At 42.0% G+C, this 27727-nt stretch overlaps 1 protein-coding gene across 1 annotated transcript in view; it reads right to left on the bottom strand.

Annotated features, from left to right (window-relative positions):
* The window catches only part of fbn2b (fibrillin 2b), a 165431-nt gene that overhangs the window by 134663 nt on the left and 3041 nt on the right, over window positions 1–27727 (bottom strand). Inside the window, exons 2-4 of the mRNA XM_043721603.1 lie at window positions 22242–22367; window positions 10296–10559; window positions 8251–8394 (exon numbers count right to left, since the gene is read on the bottom strand). Coding sequence (XP_043577538.1) covers window positions 8251–8394; window positions 10296–10559; window positions 22242–22367 — 534 coding nt within the window. The remainder of the gene's footprint in view (window positions 1–8250; window positions 8395–10295; window positions 10560–22241; window positions 22368–27727) is intronic.

Below are 27727 nucleotides of genomic sequence, written 5' to 3' on the forward strand. Positions count from 1 at the left end.
AGCAGCTCCAGCAAATTTCCCTGCCAGTATATTAGTCCCCTTCCAATTTAGGTGCAATCTGTCCTTCTTGTACAGGTCACTTCTACCCCAAAAGAGATTCCAATGATCCAAAAATGTGAATCCTTCTCCCATACACCAGCTCCTCAGCCATGTTCTCCTATTCCTGCCCTCACTAGCACGTAGCACCAGGAGTAATCCAGATATTACTACTCTTGAGGACCTCCTTTTTAAATTCCTGGCTAACTCTCTGTAATCTCCCTTCAGAATGTCAACCTTTTCCCTTCCTCTGTCGTTGGTTCCAATGTGGACAATGACCTCTTGCTGGCCCCTCTTCCCCCGTGAGAACATTCTGCACCCTCTCTGAGACACCCTTGATCCTGGCAACACACCATTCTGCTTTTTTGCTGCTAGCTACATAAACATCTGTCTGTACCTCGGACTAGAGAATCCCCTAACACAATTGATCTCTTGGAACCCGATGTATCCCTCGTTGCATTAGAGCCAGTCTCGATACCTTTTTCAGTCCTGTGGCATTCTTCAGTCACTTAGCTCAATGGCACTGAGTATGAGTGCAGGAGTTGGAACTGCCCTGCTCTCTCTACAATCAGCCTACAATCAAGGTGTATGGTGGCTCAGTGGTTAGCACTGATGTTTCACAGCACCAGGGGCCTGGGTTCGATCCCATTCTTGGGTGACTGTCTGTTTGCACGTTCTCCCAGTATCTGAGTTGGTTTCCTCTCACAGTCCAAAGATGTGCAGGTTAGATGAATTGGCCATGCTTAATTGCCCGTAGTGTTCAGGAATGTGTAGGTTAGGTACATTAGTCAGGGGTAAATGTAGAGTAATAGGGTAGGAGAATGCATCTGGGTGGGTTAGCCTTCAGAGGGCCAGTGTGAACTTGTTGGGCCAAATGGCCTGTTTCCACAATGTAGGGATTCTAAACCCTAAATCCTTATGGCTGTGCACAGGCCTGGAGTTTTGACACATAGGATCTCCATCATGGCAAAAATGGCAGACAACCTCAAAATCTCAAGATCTGCTTCCAAACACGGCACTTCCTAATTTTGTGAGGGCAGGAATGTGTCCGGTTGATATCTCATGCATGTGCTTGTCATGGAGGCAGCTGACCATTTAAATCAGCAGCTGCTTTGGATTTTGACAGCCTAGGAGTGTGACATCTTCAGTGTACAGACTAGACCTGGTAAGAGCAGGCCTGGAATTGTTACCTTTCTTTAAGAGGTGAGGTACATCTTTGGGTATGATCCCAGGACACTGTTGGGAGCAAGACAGGTGCTCTTTGAGAGGTAAGAGGCCCTTTAGAATTGTTAAAATGGCATGTAAGAAGTGGATAAACCTGTTCAAACTAATTGGAAGTGACAACAGACTTGTCAAAATCAAAGATCAAAAATGACTGTCAAGAAGGCCAGTCAAAACCAATCATTGAAACAGTCAAAGGCAACTCTCGGAAGGACCTGTCAGAAGTGGTATGAGAAATTGTTATAAGTGTCAATAAGAATTTCAAAATGATTTATCAAAAAACGTTGTAAAGCCACCGAGGCATTTAATAGTCGTGCCCTTTACATCTTTGAAAATAAGTGCCTGAAGTGTTAAAAACATTGTTTGCTATTTCATTCTGTTTGTGGCGTAAGCCTGAAGGTTTCCTTTACACAATTTGTGCTACACGACTACACAACCATTCATTATCACAGTAGGGCACCTGTTCTTTCAGTTTGATTGACAACTACAAGTTGTCTTAAACTCTTTGATTAGGACTATGCATTCCAAAGCTTGTTGTTATAAGGGACCTTGCATTTAAATGAAATATGTGTTGTGAAAGCTACTCCTGAAGATGAGGAATAGTAATTGCTGCAAAGTAGTTTTAATGAATAAGTTGTCTTTTTCTCTATATAATGAAGTTTGCAATTAAACTTCAAACTTTACTGCATAGAACTTTATCTTATCTCATCTCTGCATGAGTCTTGAGTACCGCCCAAGGTGGGTACAGGTTAAGTTGGTATGGTAGGTATAAATGATGATTGAGGGGGCATGGGTTTTGACATCAGAAGGGTTATGGGCTTAGGTTAACATGGCAGGTATGGAGGCAGTGGAGGACTGCCTGGAGGGTATGAGGGGCTATAAAGGATGAGTATATGGCATGAGGTGATATGGGGTTGTTTGAGGGGATGTGAAAATAAGAAATTAAGAACTAGGAGCAGGAGTAGGCCATCTGGCCCTTCGGGCCTGCTGTGCCATTCAATAAGATCATGGCTGATCTTTTTGTGGTCTCAGCTCCACTTACCCACCCTCTCACCATGACCCTTAATTCCTTCATTGTTCAAAAAAGATCTATCTTCGCTTTAAAACATTTACTGAAGTAGGGTCAACTACTTCACTGGGGAGGGAATTCCATAAATTCACAATCCTCTGGGTCAGGAAGTTCCTTCTCAGTTCAGTCCTGAATCTGCTCCCCCTAATTTTGAGGCTATGTCCTCTTGTCCTAGTTTCACCTGCCAGTGGAAACACCCTCTCTATTTCTATCTCATCTATTCCCTTCATAATTTTACATGTTTCTTTCAGATCCCCCACTCACTCTTCTGAATTCCAATGAATATAATCTCAGTCTACTCAGTCGCTCCTCATAAATCAACCCCCTCAACTCCGGAATCAACCTAGTGAACCCCCTCTGCACCCCCTCCAGTGCCATTACATCCTTTCTCAGGTAAGGAGACCAAAACTGCCCACAGTACTCCAGGTGTGGCCTTACCAGTACTCTCTACAGCTGCAATATAACCTCCCTGCTTTTAAACTCAATCCCTTTAACAATGACGGACAAAATTCCATTTGCCTTTTTAATTACTTATTGCACCTGCAGACCAACCTTCTGTGATTCATGTACAAGTACACCCAGATCCCTCTGCACAGCAGCATGCTGCAACTTTTTACCATTCAAGTAATCATCCTTTTTTCTGTTACTTCTACCAAAATAGATGACTTCACATTTATTAACATTGTATTCCATCTGCTAGACTTTTACCCACTCACTCAATGTATCTATGTTCCTCTGCAAAGTATCACAGTCCTCTGCACACTTTGGTTTGCCACTCATCTTAGTGTCAGCTGTAAACTTTGACACACTACATGGGGTCCCCAACTCCAAATCATCTACATAAATTGTGAATAATTGTGATCCCAACACTGATCCCTGAGGCACACCACTAGTTAATGATTAGGCGAAAGTGAGGACTGCAGATGCTGGAGATCAGAGTCAAGATTAAAGTGGTGCTGGAAAAGCATAGCAGGTCTGGCAGCATCCGAGGAGCAGGGAAATCGACCTTTCGGGCAAAAGCCCCTCATCAGGAATCAGTTACTGATTGCCAACCAGAATAGCACTCATTTATCCCCACTCTTTCTGTTTGTCAACCAATCCTCCATCCATGCTAATACTTTACCCATAACGCCATGCACCTTTATCTTATGCAGCAGCCTAAGGCATGGCACCTTGTTGAAGGTCTTTTGGAAATCTAGGTACACCACATCCATTGGGTCCCCATTGTCCATCTTGCTCATAATGTCTTCATAGAATTCCAAAAGATTTGTTAAGCATGACCTGCCCTCCATGAATCAATGTTGCGTCTGTACAAAGGGACAATATCTAGCTAGATGCCTTGCTATTTCTTCCTTGACAGTAGACTCAAGCATCTTCCCCACTACAGAGGTTAAGCTAACCAGTCTATAATTCCCCACCTTTTGTCTACCCCCCTGGAATATATCTTTGCTGGGCACTTTGAAAAATCGCTTTGAAAGTCCTCCACTGCTTATCAATTGTCCCACCATAAAGTCTTTGTTTTCAGTCTACTTTAGCCAAGTCTTCCCTCATCCTACTGTAGTCTCCCTTGTTTAAGCACAGGACCCTGGTATTAAATTTTATTTTCACAACTCTCCATCTGTATTTGAAATTGAATCATACTGTGATCATTCCTTCCAAGAGGATTCCTAACAATGAGGTCATTACTTATTTCTGTCTCATTCCACAGAACCAGATCTAGGATAGCTTGCTACCTCGTCCATTCCATTACATACTGTTCAAGAAAACTATCACGGATACACTCAACTCCTCCTCCTCAAGGCTACCCTGACTGAGCTGGTTCAACCAATCGACATGTGGATTAAAATGCCCCATGATAATAGCCGTACCATTTTTACAGGCATTAGTTATTTCTTTATTTCCCACCCCAATGTGATGCTATTATTTGGTGGCCTATAGACTACGCCTATGAGTGACATTTTCTTCTTAAAATTTCTCTCAAATGGGTTCAATCTTATTCTGCATCGAACCTGTATCATCTCACAGCACCACCCTGATGTCGTCCTTGAAATCTGAGTCAGACCACCTCTCTTACCTTCCTGTCTGACCTTCTGAATAGTCTGATGCCCCTGAATATTTAACTCCCAGTTGTGACCATCCTGTAACCATGTCTCTGTAATGGCTAGTAAATAAGACCATAAGACACAGGAGTGGAAATTAGGCCATTTGGCCCATCGAATCCACTCCGCCATTCAATCATGGCTGATGGGCATTTCAACTCCACTTACCCGCATTCTCCCCGTAGCCCTTAATTCCTTGTGACATCAAGAATTTATCAATCTAAATCATATTCATTCGCAATGATTTGTGCTGCTAACTCACTGACCTTGTTATGAATGCTATGAGCATTCAGGTAAAGTGCCATTATGCTAGTTTTTTTACTCTCATGATTTTCAACATCTTGAATAATACCGCCTGAGTTATCCTTCCTTTTTACTTCTTTCACAGTCTGCCTTGTAGTTAAACTCTCCTGCACACATGCTAACCTGCTGTTTACCCTTTTATTTACCATCATACTTCCTGTCATTTTTCCTTTTCCCTCCCCCCCGACTCACTAGCTTAACGTCTTGTTGACCACCCTATTTATTCTTTTCGCCAGAACACTGGTTCCAGATTGGTTCAGGTAGAGACTGTCCCAACGGTACAGACCCCCTGGTTCCAAAACTGATTCCAATGCCCCATGAAATGGAACCCCTCTTTCCCACACCACTCCCTTAGCCACGTGTTTACTTCTCTAATTTTCTTATCCCTAAGACAATTTGCATGTGGTTTGGATAGTAATCCAGAGATTATGACCCTTCAGGACCTGTTCCTTAATTTTGTTCTTAGTGCTTGATAATCTTCCTAGCCTTGCCTATGTTGTTAGTCCCACCATGGACCACAACAATTGGATCTTCTCCCTCCTGCTCCAATATCCTTTCAAGCCGGTAGGAGATGTCCTGCACCCTGGCACTGGGCAGGCAACACACCATTTGGGACTCCCAATCCGGCTCGCAAAGGATACTTTCTATCCCCCGAATGTGAGGGCTGAGGGTGTAGAGTCATTCTCTACTTTATACTTCTGTCTTAAATTTTCGGCAGGTCTAACTCAGCCAGGTTCTGTGCCCTCCTCACTATATCTCACGGTTGCCTGCCCTGATTTCTAATGCAACATGTCAGCCTAGACAATGATGTTGAGCTGATATCTTTATACAACAGTTTGTACAGCCAGCGCTATGCATCTGACTCATGGTTGAAAGAATGGGCTTCAGAATCCTCAGAGTTTGGTCCTTACCTCAATCCTCCCTTTGATTACACTGAATAATTTTGCCTGGTGTGTCATCAAAGGGTATTACAGCACGAAGGATGGCCATTGGCCTAATATGCCAGTTCTGGCTCTTTCAAATAGCTATCCAATTAGTCATCTTCCCCAGCACTTTTCCCAGGCACCTTTAAGTGTTGTCCTTTGCAATCATGAATTTAAATCTCTAGCGGGCCTGCAGACTGTTTGGTACGTGGAGCTGGTTGGAACTTTCTCAGTGCAGTGAGTTGCATAGTGGGTGACCAATTGTAATAATTATAAACCAATTAAAATTAGTTAAAGTCAGCTAGAATTTACAGAACATGTTTATATTGATAGAAGGCTGAGTTCCTTTCAGTCTGTGAAAAGTACTATCGCTTGTTTGCAGCTGAGCCAGTGAGAATGAAACAGGAAATTCCAATCAGGCTGGTTTCGATTAACACTGTTTTCTGAAGGGACAAACTGTTTAGCATGTGCACAGGGCTGGTAATTTAATCTCACTCTGTATATGAACTTGATCAAACCAGTCAGAGATCAGACATCCAGACCACGCACACACTGGCCTCTAAGGGGTGAAAATATAAACAAGGAATACAAAAGGGAGACAGAAATTAAGAGTCACTTGAGGAGTCTTAACAGACAGTTTGAATATTGTAGTAGATTGAATAAGAGAAAGCACTGATAAATGAATGCTTCATCTGTGTTGGACACTGCACTGCAAATGGGTGTGACCTATCATCATGCATACCCAAAAAAATGAGAACATCAAAAATAATTAATTATTCATTTCTCCCAAAGGTGCCAAGCCCTTGCTTCCTGCCAAGCATCCCTCTCACTAAGACATATTGGAAGAATAGTGCTGTGCCTTAGTCTGCCCCAGCTAATGGGATATGCAGACTAACTAGTTCATTCCCAGGCTCTACGTTCCATCAAGGCCCAACCTACACTATTCTGTCAGAAAGAAAGACTTCCATTCATCAAGCTGTTATAAAACCTCAGGATATCCTTTAGGTTTTACAGTCAATCAAGTACTTCTGAAGTGTTGCCACTATTTTCAGGTTGCAGAGACTTCAATCGACCATCCCTTTTGAGTCACTGTAAGCCCAGGTAATTATCCTATACTGAGGGTCACAAGCCATAGCCCACGTGGGATTTAGAGAATTTTTCGGTGGTGATGGCAGAAGAATTCAAGGGACAATGACTGCTTATAAGTGGAGGTCATTTGGCAAGCAGACTTTTATTTCCTTCAGAGCTCTCACGAGGAAGGCAACAAAAAATCACCAGGTCTATTTGTTTTCTCTACAGTCGTATCATTTCATTGCTCAATGAATTTGAAAATAGGAGGCTCCTACTAGCAAACAAAGAGGCAAGTACAAGATAGTGAGTCATCCAGTGAGAAGTCCAAATCTTAGACATATCACTATTTCCAATTGCCTTCGATTACTGAGTTACACTGCTGGAAAGTTGGGTAAGCTGGCTTAGCTCCAACAGCCCAATGATTAAATAGATTGCTGACACTCAGTGTGCCAGTTTGTATGTGAATAGTACGTCCTTGGGTCAGATACAAAAGGAGGGTGATAGCCATGATCAGCTACTGCAGTCAGTTATTGTCCCAGAACTTCCAGGATTCCCAACCAGAGTCAGCATCCAGGATACAGTAAACCTAGTAAGAATCATTACATGGTAATACCAAAAATCAGCACCAAGTATATTATATCGCAATGTGAGTTAGTATCTGAGGAACTGTATCCCAATGAGAGTCAATATCAGAGGAACTGTACCCCAAAATGAATCAATATCAGATGAATTGTATCGAAATGTGAATTAGTATCTAAGGTAGTCTACCCCAATGTGAGTCAGTATCTGAGGAACAGTACCCCAATATGAGACAATATCTGAGGAATTGTATCCCAATGAGAGACAGTATCTGAGGACCTATACCTCAATGTGAAACAGTATCTGAGGACCTGTAGCCCAATGTGAGATAGTATCAGAGGAACTGTACCTCAAATTGAGACAGTATCTGAGGAACTGTACCTCAATGTGAAACAGAATCTGAGGAACTGTATCCCAATGTAAGACAATATCTGAGGAACTATAGTCCAATGAGAGACAGTATCTGCAGCACTGTGCCCCAGTGTGAGACAGTATCTGCAGTACTGTACCCAATGTGAGACAGTATCTGTGGAACTGTAGCCCAATGAGAGACAGTATCTGCAGTACTGTACCCCAATGTGAGACAGTATCTGCAGCACTGTACCCCAGTGTGAGACAGTATCTGCAGTACTGTACCCCAATGTGAGACAGTATCTGTGGAACTGTAGCCCAATGAGAGACAGTATCTGCAGTACTGTACCTCAATGTCAGACAGTATCAGAGGAACTGTAGCCCAGTTGGAAGTACAGTGTTTGGAATCTGTGTCCAATTGTGAGTCAGCAGCTGGGAAAAATTATATCCCAGCAAGAGTCAGAATTCAGGATACTGTACTCCATCAACTCAATGCTCAGGGGACTACACCATCATGATAGTCTGTTATTTCAGGAGAGATGTGAAAATAAAAAAAGAAATGCAGAGTAAAAATCTCTCCCAAATGTAGTCTACTCACCAATACACTCTCGACGCACATCCTGTTTGAAACCCATGTTACATTCACAGCGGTAACTGGATGGGGTGGGAATACAACGTCCGTTCAGACACAGGTTGGTGAAATGCTTGCAAACATCAATTGTCTGATTCAGGGTGGCTGTACCTGGGAAAAGGTTCAAAAAAGCACAGGTTTACTTATAGGAACATGGGAACCAGAGTAAGCCATTCAGCCTCTTCAGCCTCTTCTACCATTCAATGGGATCATATCCCTTAATGTCTTTGTTTAACAAAATATTGTCCTATTGTTAGATTTTAAATTAACAACTGATCCAACATCCAGTGTCATTTTGAGGAAGAGAGTTCCAAACACCTGCCACCCTTTGTAACATCTGTCCTGAACAGTCTGACCCTAACGTTTAGACTACACCCCTTAGATTTAGAATCCCTAACCAGTGGAAATAGTTTATCTTTATCTACCCTGAAGTTTCCTTTTAATATCTTGAAGACGTCAATCAGGTTATAGCCACGGTGGCTCAGTGGTTAGCACTGCTACCTCACAGTGCCAGGGACCTGGGTTCGATTCCTGCCTCGGGTGACTGTCTGTGTGGAGGTTGCACATTCTCCTAGTGTCTGCGTGGGTTTCCCTCCACACTCCAAAGATGTGTAGGTTAGGTGAATTGGCCAAGCTAAATTGCCTGTCGTGCTAGGTGCATTAAGTCAAGGGTAAATATAGGGAATGGGTCTGGGTGGGTTACTCTTCAGAGGGTTGGTGTGGACTTGTTGGGCCAAAGGGCCTGTTTCCATACCGTAGGGAATCTAAATTGCAGAGAAAACATTTTATAATTTATATAATATCTCCTTATAACCTAACCCCTGAAGTCTAGGTATCATTGTAGTAAACCTACATTGGACTCCATTCAAGGCCAACAGACCCTTCCTAAGGTGCCCAGATCTATTCACAGAACTCCAAACGGGGTTTGTAAAGGGTTTTGTATTGCCGCAGCATAACTTCTGCACACTGGGTACTTCAGTCCTTTGGACATAAAGATCAGTATTGCATTCACTTTTGTAATTACTTGCTCATGGCATTTTAAAGATGACCTGAACCCTGAATTTGTTTGGACATCTGCTGTATTTAACTCTATTCATTCAGAAAGTACCGTGATCTATCCTTTATTATAGTTGCTAATCGGTCAGTTACAGATTTTTAAACCAATGGGTTAAATGTCCTTTAGTGACTTGGCATATATAGAAATATTTACCATTCCTTCATAGTATAAAAAGCCAAGCTACTTGTGTAATCTATGGACTTAAACCTGTAAATGCCTTACCCCACACAGTTTTCCTTTGCTTGCATCATTTACAAATTTTTAAAATCCACCTGTGTTCATATCCTGGAACTCTTTCCCTATTAAACTGCAGTTGTTCAAGAAGGTGGGTTACTATCACTTTTTTAAGAGAAATTAAATCCAGCTATAAATTCCCATGAACTATTTCTTGTTACACACATCTGTTCTTCCCCCTCACCGTCCTTATGAAATGTTCAAGGCCAAGCCTTAACACCTCCTAACTTAGTTACTGAGCAATTCACAGAAACCATACACAAGAAACGGTTGAATATCAAGCTTTTAAGGCTATCGTCCTCACAGCACAGCTCATTTAACATTGATATATTTATGTCATCAGATACCTTGTACAGATTGACTAAGTTGGAGTGCAGGTCAGAGACAGGGCTCTGATATCTCTATAATGGTTCTCCCACTGGCAGTCCAGCTGGGGAAGGGGTAGGGGTAGGACTGTAGAATGAACCATGGTTTTGATTTTTTCCCTCGGTAACTTTCTTGATATTTCTTGTTTTAGTTTCCAAATCTTCGCAGCTGAAAACACTTGCTTGCATCCCATCAACCCATGATCCTTATCATGGAAGAGATCAACCTTTAACACAGCTGAGAACCTCATTCACTACAGAACACGCTAAAACTGTGAACCACACATTGCAGGATATATGATTACTTTAAGTTTGCGTGATATGATCTTTCATACTTCAGTTAATTTAATACTTACCAATGCCAGGCCCAGTCCCAGGTAGTCCTGAGAAACCTGTTCCAATTCCACCTGGTCCAATCCCACTGGGCCCAACCCCGTTAGGTCCAAGTCCACCAGGTCCGACTCCACCAGGTCCGACACCACCAGGGCTAACTCCACCAGGCCCAACTCCACCAGGGCCAAGGCCATTTGGCCCAATTCCACCAGAAAATCCTGGAAATCCTATGCCAGGGTAACCCGGTCCAAAGGGAACACCCTCAATGCACAGTCTGCGATATTCATCTGAAAGGATAATATTGAGAGCATCACGTGAGATACTGGACAGAGCAGAAGCAAAACTTATGAAATAGCACTTTTTGTTTTTCTAGCATGTAACTGTGGACAAGAGCAGTTGGAATTTAGTAACAGAGTAGTCTTCCTCTTCACTCATACCTTCATGCCTGAATTCTCAATATTTAAGGTATCTGTAATGGTTTCTCTTGGATAGGCTGAGTGAGGGACTGGGAACTGATTCTGTTGAAAGAACGGTTTTCAGTTGTCTCTGGTTTCTCCTCTGCTGGTTTGGTGAGTATTGCTGGAGCAAGACTGTGGACCAAGATTCATAGACACACCTTGTCATGTATTCCACTCCTGCCTGGATTCTTCTGTTGAGGTCCAGAAAGCCTGATCCACAAATAGGCAGTGGCACTTAAACGATGACATGATGATTGATCATCCCATTCCACATTTCTTCCCCTTTACAAACAACTGGATGGCCAGAATGTAACAGGTCTCTGAGGCAAATGCAACAAATACAGGAGGATATGGGGGAAGTTGGGCATCGAATGGAGGGAAGTGATGGATGTCTTGTCTATCATGCTGGATCATGTGGATTTGATCAGAAACCGGGAAGATTTGTTTTACACTATATACCCTTTAAACTTCTCCTTAGAAATGTGTTCACATGGATCTGTTGGTACGAATTGGCCATAGGAAACAATTCTTGTACCCTATGGTGAAAGTCCTGGTAATATCGATAATTAAGGGAAATTCTCAGCACATAAGTGTGCCATTCAGCTCCACTGGTCTGTCCTGGTGTTAATGCACCATACAAACCTCTTCCCACCCCATTTCGTCAAACCTATCACCACAACCTTCCATTCTGTTCTTCCGCAGATATTTCTCCTGTTTCCCTGTAAATACATCTTTGCTATTGACCTCAACTACTGGGAAGTTACACATCTTGAGTAAAGAGGCTTCTGCTGAATTCCCCATTGGATTGATTAATGGCTTTGTTGTATGATCCTCACTTTTCCCATAAGTGCAAAACTTTTCCATACTCTGCTCTATCAAAACCCTTCATACTCTCAGTCTTCTCTTTTCTAGAGACCTATGGTCATTCAGTATTTGCTGACAAGTATAATCTCTCAGTTCTGGTGTCTGTAAATGTTTGATCTCAGGCCTCACTGAGATTAGACTGGTGAGCTGCAGATATCTGTTGGAACATCCCCAGAGAATTTGTCAGTGGAGGGACTTCAAAGCCCAGTGCTGGCCACGTTTAGGGCAATCTGGATGGCAAACAGGTGCAAGGCCCCAGGTGTATGAACCATTTTAAGTGCGGATCCTCACTGCCTTTATTTTCTCATACCAATATAGTGAACAGTGACCTTTAAGTTTTTATGCAGCACATTCTTCCTGCAATTTAGAAGTCTGGTTAATGCTCATAAAAACAGATACAAGCCCAAAACATTTCTGGGCTATTAATCTCACTGAAGCAGCCATTCACCCCAACCACAATAACCTCACAAACTCTTAACATTCGCCTGTATCTGTGTTTTGTTTTTGTCACTGTTTACCTATTATTTACTAACTATGCTGCTTAACTCTGTAATCTGCCTGTATTGTTCGCAAGACAAAGCTTTTCACTGTGCCCCAGTACACGTGACAATAAATTCAATTCAATTCAATTCAATTCAGCAACCAACTCCCAAGCAGAGGCAGAGTTATTATTGGTTTTTGATTGGTTTATTCCACTGAAAAAATTGTTTCGATCGACTTTTTTTTAGTCAAAATGATGTTTGAACCAACCTGCAGATTGTGTTGGACAATGAATTTTTTTTTGAATGAAATGGAAGCTTGAACCAAACAGGATTTTGACTATTCCAAAGATGGAATTCTGAGACTCCTGGGAACTACTGTGCTTTCCATATATGGTGAAATGCAAACAAATGAAGTAAATATATTCAACAGCCCATCAGAATACAAAGTATTCAGTATCCTGCCCCCATTATATTGCATCCTTGAAAATTTGTCCTTTCAAAAGGTCAAAGTACAAACTTTGCTATGATGTTTAGAATCATCACTTGTGTACTTGATTGGCTGTTTTAAAAAAATTGTTTATGGGATATGAAGGTCACTGTCTAGACTAGCATTTATTGTCCATCCCTAATTGATCAGAGTGCAGTTAAGAGTCATTTGCTAGAGATTTGGAATCACATGTAGGTTAGACTGGGTAAGGACACAGATTTTGTTTCCTACAGGACATTAGTGAACTAGATAGGTCTTCACAATAATTGAGAGTGATTATGTGGTCGTCATTTTATTTTTTTACAGATTTTTATTGATTCCCAATGTTTATACCAACTTCACTTACCAGACCCTCTGACAGGACACATCTCTGGAGTGTGTCCTGCTGACCAACAACGCCCAGAATCACAGCAGCACTGCATCTTAGTGTAATGTCCATGTAGGTCTCCAGCACATCGACCACTCAGCAGACTGGAGAAACAGGTCCCAGATCGCTGGTCTGGAAAACAGAAGGAGGTTCACACCAGGTGTCATTATTGCATGTGCATATTACAATGCCACCCACAACCAGCTTGCTGTTGAGATAGTTTGACAACACCATCCCCTTTCCCCTAGGTCAGAGGGGTCTTTTTAGTTTACAATGGTAATGGAAAACCATTGGTGAGTCTTAACAAGAAGTGTTTGTCTTAAACAATACGTAATTTATTGCATGATAACAGTCAGATACAAGTTACGTTAGTAAGTCATATATCGTCACGGTGACTGTGAGGCAACCTAGATTATACATCTGCCATCTTCCAAATCCAGCGCTGCCTCACCCCACCCAGTCCTAATGATAACACTAGACTGGGTGGAGCTTAATGCTGTCTCCAATACTAACCCTTTGAGAACTATTATCTATACAATATACCTGGGCAGGGTTCAACCATTCAGAAATTCCATTTCTCTGATAGATTGTCATAAAGTAACATATCTGGTCAAAAAGCAGTTTGTTTAAAGACAAATCATGAGACAGTGACATCTCTCTCTGGCTCTCAGTTCCGCAGACTTCCCAAGATTTCTAAAGGAATTATTGTGGTTGAATGTGTCTGTTGGATGTTTTATCTCCTTGCTTACTTTCCAAGTTAAAAAGTAATTCTTTCTTCTTTGGATCCCTATACACAGTGTACAGATTCAGTCCCTACTCTCACACTACAGGCCATTTCCAAGTCAAGTCCCATTATGCTCATCATCCCCTCATTGTTCCTGCATGTGACCTCTCTTTATATGTGACCCTTGACTGAGTATTGTCAAGCTGATTGACCATGGAAGTTGCAACAGTAAACCAGTTAATCTGATCTTCCCCAACAGCCATACTTGCTCACTTCCAGAGGAGGGTTGCTGGTGGTCAGGAGCACCACCCCCGACTGGATTTCTGTTTCCTGATCAAAGGAGCATCTGGGCCAATTTCAGCAGCAATACTGTCACCCACTCAGCATTGCTTACACTTAAGGTGGCTTTGGGATCTTCATGACTGGTGCCTGACTAGACAGCAATCCTGGAAAGATAGCTCACTGATGTTTGTTTTACATTTCACACAAGGTATGAAGGTACTGTGGATGCTGGAAATCGGAATCAAAAACTTAAAACGTTGAAAACAATCAGCAAATGAACTGATGACTCGAAACACTGACTATTTCACTCTCTATAGCTGTTGCCTCATCTGCTGTGCATTTCCAGGATTCACCACCTATTCCCTTGGTTTAATTTACAGCAATGTTACAGAGTCATAGAATCATAGAGATGTACAGCATGGAAATGGACCCTTCAGTCCATTTCGTCCATGCCAACCAGATATCTTAACCTAATCTAGTCCCATTTGCCAGCACTTGGCCAATGTCCCTCTCAACTCTTTCTATTCATGTACAACCAAATGCCTTTTAAATGTTGTAATTGTACCAGCCTCCACCATTTCCCCTGGCAGCTCATTCCATACACGTACCACCCTCTGCTTGAAAACATTGCCCCTTAGGTTCCTTTTATATCTTTTCCCTCTATGCCTTCGAGTTTTGGACTCCCCTTTCCAGGGAAAAAGACCTTGGCTATTCACCCTATCCATGCCCCTCATGATTTCATAACCCACGTTTTAGATTTCCTCTTCATATTACTTGAATTTTTTATGTCCCTCAATAAGTATCTTTAATTTCATATTCTCTTCACTTTTTACTGTTTGAGCTTTTCGATCTTTCCTCTCAGCTCGATCCTAAATATTGATTCCACACGTTTAATTCGCTTCAAAAATATCTTCTCTGTGTGCAAAGCACACTCCTCATCTCTGTGTCTGTTTAACCCAAATTTTTATCTACAAATCACCACACAATTCTGTCCCTGGAAACCTTCCCGCCATTCAGTGTGCAGGGGTCCTGACTTCAATTGCGCCTGACAAACAAGCCATTGTAAACTGTCTTGGATTAATTTATTCCAGATGGCAAAACAGGAAAACACATCCAATTTCAGCTCCACTGTTTCACAGCTATGATTAGCTCTGTTCCCATAATTTAGGTGCACTTTCCTAGTTACCCTGAGAACTTCCAGGAATATTTCAAGCGATTCATTTCATTTTCTTGTAGCCTTTTGGGCCTTGACTGTCCTTTAATTCATAAATTATTAACTGTGGAACTGTGCCACGTTGAACACTTTCCAACTTACACACAAACAAACTTGCACAGTGAGAATTGGCAGTCCGTTGCAGTGCCGTGTCTTGAGCATAGGAAGACACTGGTAGCAAGAATCTGGCTTCGTTTTCTCAATTTTCTCACAAATTAGCTGTGCTGTTCCTTACCCTTTGGGGTGCAACTGAACGTGTACAGTGCTCACGTTTGCGAATGAAATTGAATGTACGTGTTTACGCATACATGTGCCTCAATGTATATACCTACATACATGCGCAGCATCAACTGCACGTACGCTATGGTACACAATTAAAGCTTGATGTATTGTATCTAGACTGGTCTCCCTGCAATAGGAAGTATATTATTAACCTAGAGAGGATTCTGAAGAGATTTACCAAGAGGTTGCTGGAATCTGAGAATTTGAGTTATAAGGAGCGTAAGAGGTTGAAGGGTTACCTTACAGAGGCTTATATAATCATGAGAGATATAGATAAGGTAAATAGTATATCTTTAAGGTGGGAGGAGAAAGGTTTAAAAATGTCACAGAAGAGATTTATTTACACAGAGAGTGGTTCATGCCACAGAGGAGATTTATTTACACAGAGAGTGGTTCATGTGTGGAATGCACTTCCAGAGTTTGGATAAGTACATGGATAAAAAATGTTTGGAGGGATAGGGCCAAACACAGGAAGGTGGGACTAGTTTCGTTTGGGATTATGGTCAGCATGAACTGGTAGGACCGGAAGGGCTGTTTCTGTGAAGCATGACTCTATGACTCTGTAGCTGTACATACATATACCTGTACAAAGATGTCTGCATATATATGACCATATGTATATGCCTTTCACCATATATAGTGGAAAAGTACAGGTAGGCAGCGACATCCAGGCCTATTGATATCTGTGTGCGCATTGCTGTACAAATATTCAGCAGTTCCCAAATATATACATATAGTTACCTATATACACAAGTGATTCTAAGTACCTGCCAATTCCACAAAAGACTATATGTCCACTCTCAAAAGTGTATGGCACAGATTGCACATACAAAGCAAAGTTGAGTGACAGTGTACCAATAGAAAGTGTGAACAGCTAAAAGAGAGACTAACTTAGTGAGTTTTGAGAAGATTTGTAGCTCAGGTAGGTTTGCTCGCTGCGCTGGAAGGTTCATTTCCAAATGTTTCTTACCCTACTAGGTAACATCTTCAGTAGGCCTCTGGGCGTAGCACTGTTGATAATTCCTGCTTTCTATTTATATGTTTGCGTTTCTTTGGGTTGGTGATTTAATTTCTTGTGTGACATCATTTCCTGTGGTGATGTCATTTTCTCTTTTTCTCAGGGGGTGGTAGATGGGTAGGAGAGACTAACTATAGTTAGATACATAATTGGAGAAAGGATTCACTATTTAGTACCACTAGTTAGAAGGTAAATGTGAACAAATGCACATGGACCTGTGCATGTGTCAAAACAAAAATACATGTGTACATGCAGCACAGCTGTGGTGACACATGAGACAACATGGGAGGGTGAGGTTTGAATATAGACAGATTAAATGAAATTGGCTTAAAAGCATTAACTTAGTTTCATCTCAGTGACTGATGTATTGAACAGAAAATTAGACTGTATGAATTTTGAACATTTTTATAGAGGTGTTCATAATCTTTATACTGATTATGAATATTTTTTATTGTCCAAAATAGCTCAATATTCTATGATTGGAGATTCAAAAAAAGGGTATTTGACAACGAACCCCATCTCACACTGCACGTTACACAGTGTTCCCGATTTAAATGTTACATTTTTAGTCTGATTACTTCTTTCTGAGTATTGATTTAATCATTGTAATTGGGTAAACTGTGAACTTATGAAGGAAAAACGTATATCTGGGAGGAGAAACACAGAAAAGCTTTGATGCAATGTACTGAAGGTAAAATGTCGAGGGATCTTTCCTTCTGAATTAACCCCTTCCACTTGCTTTTAAAGAATTCTCACAAAAGGTCTTTGTGGGGCTCCTTTGAATTTCTACATTACAGTCTTTTAATTCTTACTCACTACTCCTTTTGGGTATTTAGATTAGTTTTAAGGTTTTAAGCCAATCACTTGACAGTTTGCATATTCCTGGCACTGTTTGTGCATGTCAGAGCAAATGTGCACCAACTGAGCTCCTTCCTATGGCAACAACTGAAAATGAAACTCTGCTACTTGAAAGATATCTCTGTAGAAAACCTCCGGAAATTCTATGCTGCCCAACAATTAATGATCTGAAGCCCAGAAATCCTGCACATGCCCTGGATGGGATAGCAATGCATGGGTGGAGCTTCTTTCCATTGCTGTGCCCTATTGGTCATTCCCTCCTGAATCCGACTAAATGGAGCTACTCAACTATTTTTGATGTGACCTGCAAAATGGGGCTATTGTTGTTTGTAACGTAGGTAGTAGAGGCCCAAAATAAGATGAAAAATAAAAGACTACTTTTCTAAAGCTTTCTCTTTAAAAGTCTAATGTGAAAACCAGAGGAAAGGTATCAGGATCTCTATAGAAATCTTCTCTTATGCTTGATTGACGAATAAATGCATCTCCCATTGATGTATAGACCAGAGATCTTACCAATTTCTTTATCTACTCAGGAACAGCACAACATAGAAGTCTGAGGACACACAGACCATGGAGGTTCATTGCTGGTGGTGAAGAATAAAGTGTACTTGTATGGTATCCTTTACATCCTTTCAATGTCCCAAAGGGTTACACAACCAATAACATCCTTTTAAAATTCAGTCATAGCTGTAATGTAGAAAATATATCATGACTGCACAAATGGCAATGTGATAAAAGACCAGATTACTTGTTTTAGTGATGTTGGTTAAGAGAAAAACTTGTTTAGGAAGTCAGGAGATTTCCTGTTCACTCTTTTTGGATAATTGCACAGCATCTGTTATGTCCACCAAACACTGAGCAGAGCCTCAGTAATTAGTTCTGTTCAATGGCAGCTCACAAACATTTGGCCATTCCATCAGTACTAGTTTCAGGTTAGCTTTAACCCAAAACCAAATCAAACCAAAAAGCTGTGGAGGCTGGAAATCTGAAATAAAGATATTGCTGGAGAAACTCAACAGGCCTGGCAGCATCTGTGGAGAGAGAAACAGAGTTAACATTTTGAGTCCGCTCTGGTGTTCTGTTTTGAACCCAAATCCAATTTAGGTGTGAAAGTGATGCCAACGTTAAATAATTTTTAATCAACTTACTCAGACATGTCATGACACACTTCCAAAATAGAGTCAAAACCTGTGGCGCTGGAAAAGCATTGCTGGTCAGGCACTATCTGAGGAGCGGGAGAGTAATATTTCGAGCATAAGCTCTTCATCAGGAATGTTGTCACTTTCTCCATACTTCCAGAACATTCCAGGTCTTCTGGCTCATAGACAGGGACACTACCACTCTGCTATAAGAATCAGCCTCATAGCTATGCATCTGAAGACACATTTAGTCCAGACCAAGTAAGGAACAGCAGATTTCCAGAGGACATTGGTGAACCCAGTCAATTATTATAACGACCGGGAGTTGTTGCATGGTCACTATTAAGTAAGCTTGTTTAGCTTGTAGAACATGTCCACTAGGGCTTTAGTTGAATTCAGATTTCATCACCTGTCATGGTGGGATTTGAACCAATGACTCCACATCTGATGTCATGCATGGCCTGTAGGAGGAGACAAGGTTTTCTACTCAACTTTCAAAAGGAACATATGTACTAGCTCCGTATGGGTCAATAGAAACTCCACAGTAGTCTACCCTTTCTACAAGTCACTAGACAGGGCCAAGGCATGGCAAAGACAAAGGAGGATTAGTGGCAGCAAGCTACCTCTAGTAGAGGTGGAAAATACCACAAGGTGAGGTCATCTGGAAACATACCACATGTGATAGTTCAGTATCACATTGAGGACACTGACAGCTCAGGTTTTGTGGCACAACTCTAGCACCCCCAGCTCTGAGTCACACACTTCTCCTTTTCAAAAAAAATCCCCTCTATTGTTGTCTGATTATTTCTCATTGTGCAAAGCTACGTTAGATTAAACAAAAGTTTGTCGCACAGCCACAGGGGTATCTTCATGGTCAGATTTGTCCCTCATGTTCAAGTTGATGAATTCCCAATACATGGAGATGTGTGATGATTGGTGATTCACAGATCTCCTCACTCCCGGCTTCTGAAAAACCCTTCCAGTTTCCAGCATCTGCACTATTTTGCTTTTGTTCAAAGATATTTGATTGGACTGAGACATCTGGTAACAAGTAAAAGTTACAATCCCTGGAGTATTTCAAAAAACGCTTTTGTTCTGATTCATGAACTCTGTGGTATTGCACATTTATGCTGACATCAGAATCTCCAAACCTTCTGAAGACATTGTACTCTGATGGTGTACAGGCATGTGCACTGTTAGTTTACAGGAACAGCAGAAGTACTGGCACAGTGGTGGCACAGTGGTTAGCACTGCTGCCTCACAGCGCTCTGTGGTATTGCACATTTATGCTGACATCAGAATCTCCAAACCTTCTGAAGACATTGTACTCTGATGGTGTACAGGAATGTGCACTGTTAGTTTACAGGAACAGCAGAAGTACTGATATCATTTCACAAGGGTAATTTGTGATAGGCTGGCTCACATGAGAGTACTGACACCCCTTCTGGTTCTGGCATTGAACAAAGAATTATAATCAGAGTAAAGTTTTACTGGCATTCTGACTGAACTAATTTTGATGCTAGGTACTCAACAGTCACAGCAAGGATTCCTTCCCAGGACAATTAATCCGTTGTTGGATAAGTGGTCACTTTACCTTTTGAAGGCTGTAGCACTGAACCTGGTGTGTGTGTGTGTGTGTGTGTGTGTGTGTGTGTGTGTGTGATTGCTGTCCAAGCTCCTGATCACAGCTAACTATTTACATTGAGGGTGGCAGCCAGTATCAGGGGAGTGGGTAATAGTTCATATCCAAACCTCTGACCAGGGCCAAGTGCAGGGCCCTCTACCTCACAGGAAGACCATATCGAAAGCTCCACACCTTAGCAAGAGGCCACACGTCTGCAGACACATACTCTCAGCCTGAGGTGATGCCCTGGTCATGAGGATAGACCAATATCGATGGAACCATGCTGTAGCATGAGTCAAGGCCCAGAGAACCGTTTATATTCCATAGAGATAAGACAGCAGAAAAAATATATGCACTGATAGTTAATATTTTTAAAACATCAAAAACTGCTCCTGCAGGATCTCCTTATTCCGAGAATCCACAATTCATTCATCGACATTGTCTTTTCCCCAAGTTTGTTTGGAATAATGTACAAAAGATCAAAGGAGGCAGGGTCAGTGAGATAATCTGCTCTGTACATAAACAGAGTGTTTAATTTGGAACTATATTTCTGTGAAGTGTAACAATGAGTGCTTATGTGTGGTGGAAAGAGAACAAGTTATGGACTGCTCGCATCATTGGTATTTTCAAAGGTAGGCCCAGAGCCAAACTCCCATTCCAGTGCTGGCAGAAATATTTGGAACAAAAGCCTTGTTCAAACTCAAACCTGCAAAGTATTTGTTTTTGGCTCACTTTGAAATAATCATGTTGGAAAGTTTCAATCCTTGCGCTGGCACAGTGTATTTCCTGAGCACTGTTAGCAGCTATAGGCCGAATCACCAGATTTAAATAGAGAACACACATGAATTTAAACAAAGCACAACCTTGAAGCTCCAGAGTTAGAAATGACTGGCACAATGGCTTTATGTTTGGTAAATTACCAGTCCTGGTTTAAGCTGGAATGGAAAGTGTACAAATACTTTCAACACTGGGGTCAATGACCCTGTTGTGCTACTGGTCTAAGAATTAACCATGTCTTACTTGTGTCTTGGTGAACTTTGCTCTCACTCATCTGCTCCTTTTCTCACCTTCGGTTACAATCATTTTAAATCTCTATTTCTCCTACACCACCATTAGCAACACTTTGTATTTTTTCTGGGCACCCACAAAATCTGTTTCACTCCCTCCCCCACACCACCCACTTCCTAGCAGTAGCATAAAAAACATTTTCCAACCCTGTCAGTTCTGAACAGGAGTTATCCCAATCTTGAAATGTTAATTCTGTTTCTCTCTTCACGGATGGCTGCTAGATCTGCTGAGTTTCCTCAGCACTTTCTGTTGTTGGAGATCTGTTAATGTTGTACCACTGTTTACGTGAGAGGATTTGAATGATTATAGCCTAAAGGAGATAGTGAGAGCTGCAGATGCTGGTGAAGTCAAAGTTGATAAAATGTGGCGCTGGAAAAAGCACAGCAGGTCAGGCAGCAAACCTCAAATTCACCTAGACCACCTCCCACCCCTTCCTGGACCTTTCCGTCTCTGTCTCTGGCTACTGACTTAAGACTGACATTTACTTCAAACCCAGTGACCCCCACAGCTACCTTGACTACACCTCCTCCCATTCCCCCCCCTGTAAAGCCTTCCCCTAGCCACACCCCCATCCCCCATTTATTTCTCAGCCCCCTCCCCACTCTTGATGAAGGGTTATACCCGAAACATCGACTCTCTTGCTCCTCAGATGCTGCCTGACCTGCTGTGCTTTTTCTAGCACCACACTTTATCGACTCTGATTATAACCTAGAACCCTTGTCCTGTGACTGCAAGTTGTCATGTTTCTATATCCATAAATGCTCTTTCACACGACTGAACACTTTTTCTCCCCAACACCAAATCACCGTGGTTTTTAAAAAAATCTATGACCACCACTGACATTCTCCAATTGGTTAAGTTACATGTAAAGCCCGGGAAAGGCAATGCAGATCCTCAATGATAATCAGATGTCCATTAAGTAAACCTCGTTGAAATTTTCAGCTCATTGATCCAATACTAATGCCAATCCAAAATGAGAGTGATAATTCTGTTCTAAGGAAGATAACAGAAGAATACCTCATTTGACACTGACAGGAATTGGCTTCCAACAATGATTGGTGAACCAACGGGACAGACTTTGTTGGAAAATCAATCAGACTTACCAATACACCGAGAGCCATCCAGGCTTGTGACAAAGTCACGGGGACAGGTGCAGACGTAGCTACCAACCGTGTTTGAGCATTCACCCCCATCACAGACTCCAGAAATGGTGCTGCATTCATCAACATCTGGAATGTGAAAGAAAGATCAAAGTATGAACAAACAGCTGGAAAATCATGGACAGAAGGCTGAAGGTGTTGGATATTCATTTAAGGCTTTGAATCCCAAAGAACCATTTCGAAATGTACCAACATGAGACACTGCTCGGTATGTTCAGAATCACAGCATTATTACCTTAGAGATGAAGTCGCTCACTCCTTTCTGAGCATTTTGACTTAGTGCCAAACTCCTGTTTGTTGTCCGTAATCGTGAACATAGTTTTAAATAATCATCCAGTGTCCTCTTGAATGTATCAATTCAACTTACTTTTACCTCATTTACAGGCAGAATTAGCCACTGTGTGAGAAAGTTCCTTCAAGTCACATATTTGCTTCATTTGCAAAGTACTTTAAAACTGTACCTTTTCGTTCTAAATCATTCCATGATCATGATCAGTTTCTCCCTGTCTACTCTGCCCAGATCATCCTCATGAGTTTGAAAATTTGATGAAGATATGCGACAAAAACATAGAAATGTCAAGGCCCAGTGTCAGGCAGGTCAGTGGGATGAGATTCAAAAGTCTCACTCCATTCTGAGGAAAACCAGAATTTCAGCTATTACACCAAGGCCCTGGCAGCGATGTGGCCACTCCTCCATGACAGAGTGACCATGCCTTCTAGTGACCCAATGGTGATCTGCCGGACAATGTCAGATCATAAAAAGTGATAAGGAAAATCCAGGGAACTGTAGACCAATGAGCCTAATGTCAGTGGTAAGTTGGTGGGTAAGTTCTGAGGGACAGGATCTTTGCAAAGGCCAGGACTGATTACAGATGGTGAACTTGGCTTTGTGCGTGGGAAATCATATTCACTAATTTGATTGAGTCTCTTGAAGAAGTGACAAAGAAGATTCATCAAGACAGAGCAGTAAATGTTGTCTATATGGACGTCAGCAAGGCATTCAACAAGGTTTCTCTCGGTAGATGCATTAGTAAGATTAGATCGCATGGGATCGAGGGAACTAACCAACTGGATACAAAATTGGTTTGAAGGTAGGAGACAGAGGGTGGTGGCAGAGGGTTCTTTTTGGATTAGAGGTCTGCAACCAGTGATGTGCTGCAAGGAACGGTGCTGGGTCCACTGCTCTTCATCATTAAATGAATGATTTAGATGTGAAAATAGGGCATATGTTAGTACGCTTGCAGATTATACCAAAATTGATGGTGTAGTGGACAGCGAAGAAGGTTAGCTCAGAGTAAAATGGGACCTTGATCAGATGGGCCAATGGACCAAGGAGTGGCAGATGGAGTTTAATTCAGATAAATGGTGAGGTGTTGCATTTTGGTGAGGTAAACCAGGGCAGGACTTATACAGTTAATGGTAGAGGAGAAAGTGAGGACTGCAGATGCTGGAGATCGGAGCTGAAAATGTGTTGCTGGAAAAGCGCAACAGGTCAGGCAGCATCCAAGGAGCAGGAGAATCGACGTTTTGGGCATGAGCCCTCCTTCAGGAATTCCTGAAGAAGGGCTCATGCCCAAAACGTCGATTCTCCTGCTCCTTGGATGCTGCCTGACCACTTAATGGTAGAGCCCTGGGAAATGTAACTGAACAAAGAGATCTTGAGGTTTAGGTGCATAGTTTCTTGAAAGTGGAATTGCAGGTAGACAGGGTGGTGAAGAAGGTATTTAGCACACTTGCCTTCCTTAATCAGTGCATTGAGTATTGAAGTTGGGAGGTCATGTTGAGGCTGTACAGGACATTGGTTAGGCCACTCTTAGAAAACTGTGTTCAATTCTGGTCTCCCTGTGGTAAGTCAAAGTAATGAGCAGGTTAGACCAAGGAGAGCCAATTGATGTTATTGATCTGGACATCAAGAAGACCGGTGGCAAGGTGCCGCACAGGAGGCTACTGAGTAACATAAGGGCCCATGGTGTTAGTAGCAAGATGCTAGCCTGGATAGAAACCCTGCTGTCTGGCAGAAAGCAGAGAGTGGCAATAAAAGGATCCTTCTTAGGGAGGCAGCCGGTGACTGGTGGCCTTCCGCAAGGCTCAGTGTTGGGACCACAACTTTTCACTTTATACATTAATGATCTAGATGAAGGAATTGAGGGCCTTCTGGCTAAGTTTGCAATTGGCTTTAATTTTTGCATCTATTGCTTGCACATATCACGCAGACATGTACCTTCTTACTCACTCTCATGCACTTGTGACAATTAGACACTCCTCATTAAAATTACCGACCCTTTGAGTGACACACTCACCCTAACCTCTTTATTCTCATCCTGATAACATCATCATCAAAACCAAACCACCCTCAATCCCATCCTCACACCCACATCCTCTGTTACTCTTTGAAGAGGTGACAAGTAGGTTAGACCAGGGAAACCCAGTGGATGTGGTCTATCTAGACTTCCAAAAGGCCTTTGATAAGGTGCCACATGGGAGGCTGCTGAGCAAGGTGAGGGCCCATGGTGTTCGAGGTGAGCTACTGGTATGGATTGAGGATTGGCTGTCTAACAGAAGGCAGAGAGTTGGGATAAAAGGTTCTTTTTCGGAATGGCAGCCGGTGACAGGCGGTGTCCCGCAGGGTTCAGTTTTGGGGCCGCAGCTGTTCATGTTATATATTAATGATCTGAATGGACTGGGGGCATTCTAGCAAAGTTTGCCGATGATACGAAGTTAGGTGGACAGGCAGGTAGTACTGAGGAAGTGGGGAGTCTACAGAAGGATCTAGACAGTTTGGGAGAGTGGTCCAGGAAATGGCTGATGGAATTCAATGTGAGCAAATGCGAGGTCTTGCACTTTGGAAAAAAGAATACAAGCATGGACTGCTTTCTAAACAGTGAGAAAATTCATAAAGCCAAAGTACAAAGGGATCTGGAAGTGCAAGTCAAGGATTCTCTAAAGGTAAACATACAGGTTGAGTCTGTGATTAAGAAAGCGAATGCAATGTTGTAATTTATCTCAAGAGGGTTGGAATATGAAGTCAGAAAATTACTTTGAATAAAACAAATCAAGCTTAAAGACAAAAGGAGGGTGACCAAAGCCAGAGTTTTCTAAATCATAAAAGCTTTACAGAGTAGGATGAACAGAAATGCGGAGACATTTCTTCAGCCAGAGAGTGGTGGGCCTGTGGAATTCATTGCCGCAGAGTGCAGTGGAGGCCGGGACGCTAAATGTCTTCAAGGCAGAGATTGATAAATTCTTGATGTCACAAGGAATTAAGGGCTACGGGGAGAATGCAGGTAAGTGGAGTTGAAATGCCCATCAGCCATGATTGAATGGCGGAGTGGACTCGATGGGCCGAATGGCCTTACTTCCACTCCTACGTCTTATGATCTTATGGTCTTACTCCTCACCCATTTTACCCTCAAACCAACCTATTTAAAACAAAATAAATCGATCCAATGCAATATCACAAGACATCCATTTACTCACTAAGAAATGTTCCGTGTAACATGATTGCATCGTAATGCTGGGGGGTAAAGAATTCTGAGAAAGAGTTTAATATTCAATTTCAATCATGCTGATCAACCTCTTTATTGTTTAGAAGTGGGATCAAATTTCTGGGTGATGTCTCTCAGGACACACCAGGTAAGTAGATGTTGGACCTGCAGAACAGCAGAGATAGACTTCTCTTCAAAGATACACTGAAACAAAAGAATTTTATGTTAAATCCTCAGGAGCCTAGATGAGTGATATTAAGCACTTGTACATTTAGGTAAAAAGAAACTCCAGTTCAGCAAATGTGCACAATACAAGTGTTTGTGTAAATGCAAACTCTGAGTTTGTCGGGTGGCAACAGACTTAAATTTACTGAACGGAAATGACAGAGATCTAATTACGGAAATGGTGCTAGGTGGTTTACCTGTATAGTCTGAGACTTACACTGCTCATTTATGTACGTTTGCCAACTGTGGTATTCATGGAGGCTTGGTCATGTGGTATCTGCAAATAATATTACATTTATTGTGTCGAGATTCTGTTTGTGAATCTGTGTTGGTGGCTAGAGTAAAGGATGTTCTTGGAAGGCAAACCTGGAGTAAGTGAAGATGGGAAAACGAGGACTGGGAAGAAAAGTTGGGGAAGATCAGAACATAAAAATATACAAATTAGGAGCAGAACAGCCATTTGGCTCTCTCTCATGCTCTCCAATTCAATAGGATCATGGCTGATCTAATGGTGCTCTCAACTCCACATTTCCAACTCAACTTTTAACCATTGATTGCTTGTTGGTCAAGAAATTCTCTACCTCTGCCGTAAAAGTATACAATGGCCCTCGCATCCACAACTCTCTCTGCAAGAGAGTTTCAAAGACTCTGAGAAAATCTCCTCCCCATCTCCATCTTATATAGGAGACCCCTACCTTATAAACTCTGTCCCCGAGTTCTAGTCTCTCCATTAAGGGGAAGGTCCCCTTCAGCATCCATCCTGTGAAGTGTCATCAGGGTCTTCCTTGTTTCAGTAAGATCAATTGTCAATCTTCTTAAGATAACCCCTTATGAGAAACTTTAATTGTATAAATGATTGCTGAAATTGCACTGACAACCAGTAGTAATATTGATACATTCAGATGCCCTTCATAACTAAAAGTAATCCTGATCACTTACTGATCACCCCTAACTGTTGGTAATATGGCAATGCCCTGCTATTGTACTTTTAATTAGTAACCATCCTTTACACACACTGTATCTATAACTGTGGTCAAGCTACAGATTCAATTCCTTTGAATAGGCTTCTTCTCTCTCTTTATCTTCTGATTCAGGTTAAAATGTTAACTCTGAAATGGGATTATCGGAGATCAAAATTATTGGAGATACTTGTGAATGTCAAAACCAGGCAGCACTGTACTGACCAAACCAATGAGGGCACTGAACTCAGTATTGGAGCCAATCATCCTCAAGTCAGTTCAGCACCAACATTTCCAAACCACCCCCTGGGCTCACTCGCTATAAACAGGACCTTCCGGGATTGAAATTGCAGCACATCTGGAGGTTAGTCAGTGCCACAGAGCCTGTGATTGCACTGGTGCTCACTTTGCATCTCCTCAAATCATCCTTCAGTTATTTAACTCACTCCCTATCCAACAATGCTTCTTATTATTTTCCTCCTTGGTTCTTCCAATGTAAATTGACCTTTGTCCCACATCCCTGATTTGCTCAGCAGTGGAAACAATCTTTCACTATCTACCCCCAGTCACGTTCACAAATTTGATTCATTCCTTTACTGGTGGCACCTTCCTCAACATTGCCCCTCACTCTTCATGTTTCTGCTAAGCCTCACTGGAAATGCTGGGCCTCCTATTCTTCATCCATCCATTACCCCAAACACAGTAACCTTCCCATCAGTCTCTCTCTCATTTCCCCAAATACACTCAACAGGCTTCCTCT

Source organism: Chiloscyllium plagiosum, chromosome 31, assembly GCF_004010195.1.
Source record: "Chiloscyllium plagiosum isolate BGI_BamShark_2017 chromosome 31, ASM401019v2, whole genome shotgun sequence".
Classification (NCBI taxonomy): Eukaryota; Metazoa; Chordata; class Chondrichthyes; order Orectolobiformes; family Hemiscylliidae; genus Chiloscyllium; species Chiloscyllium plagiosum.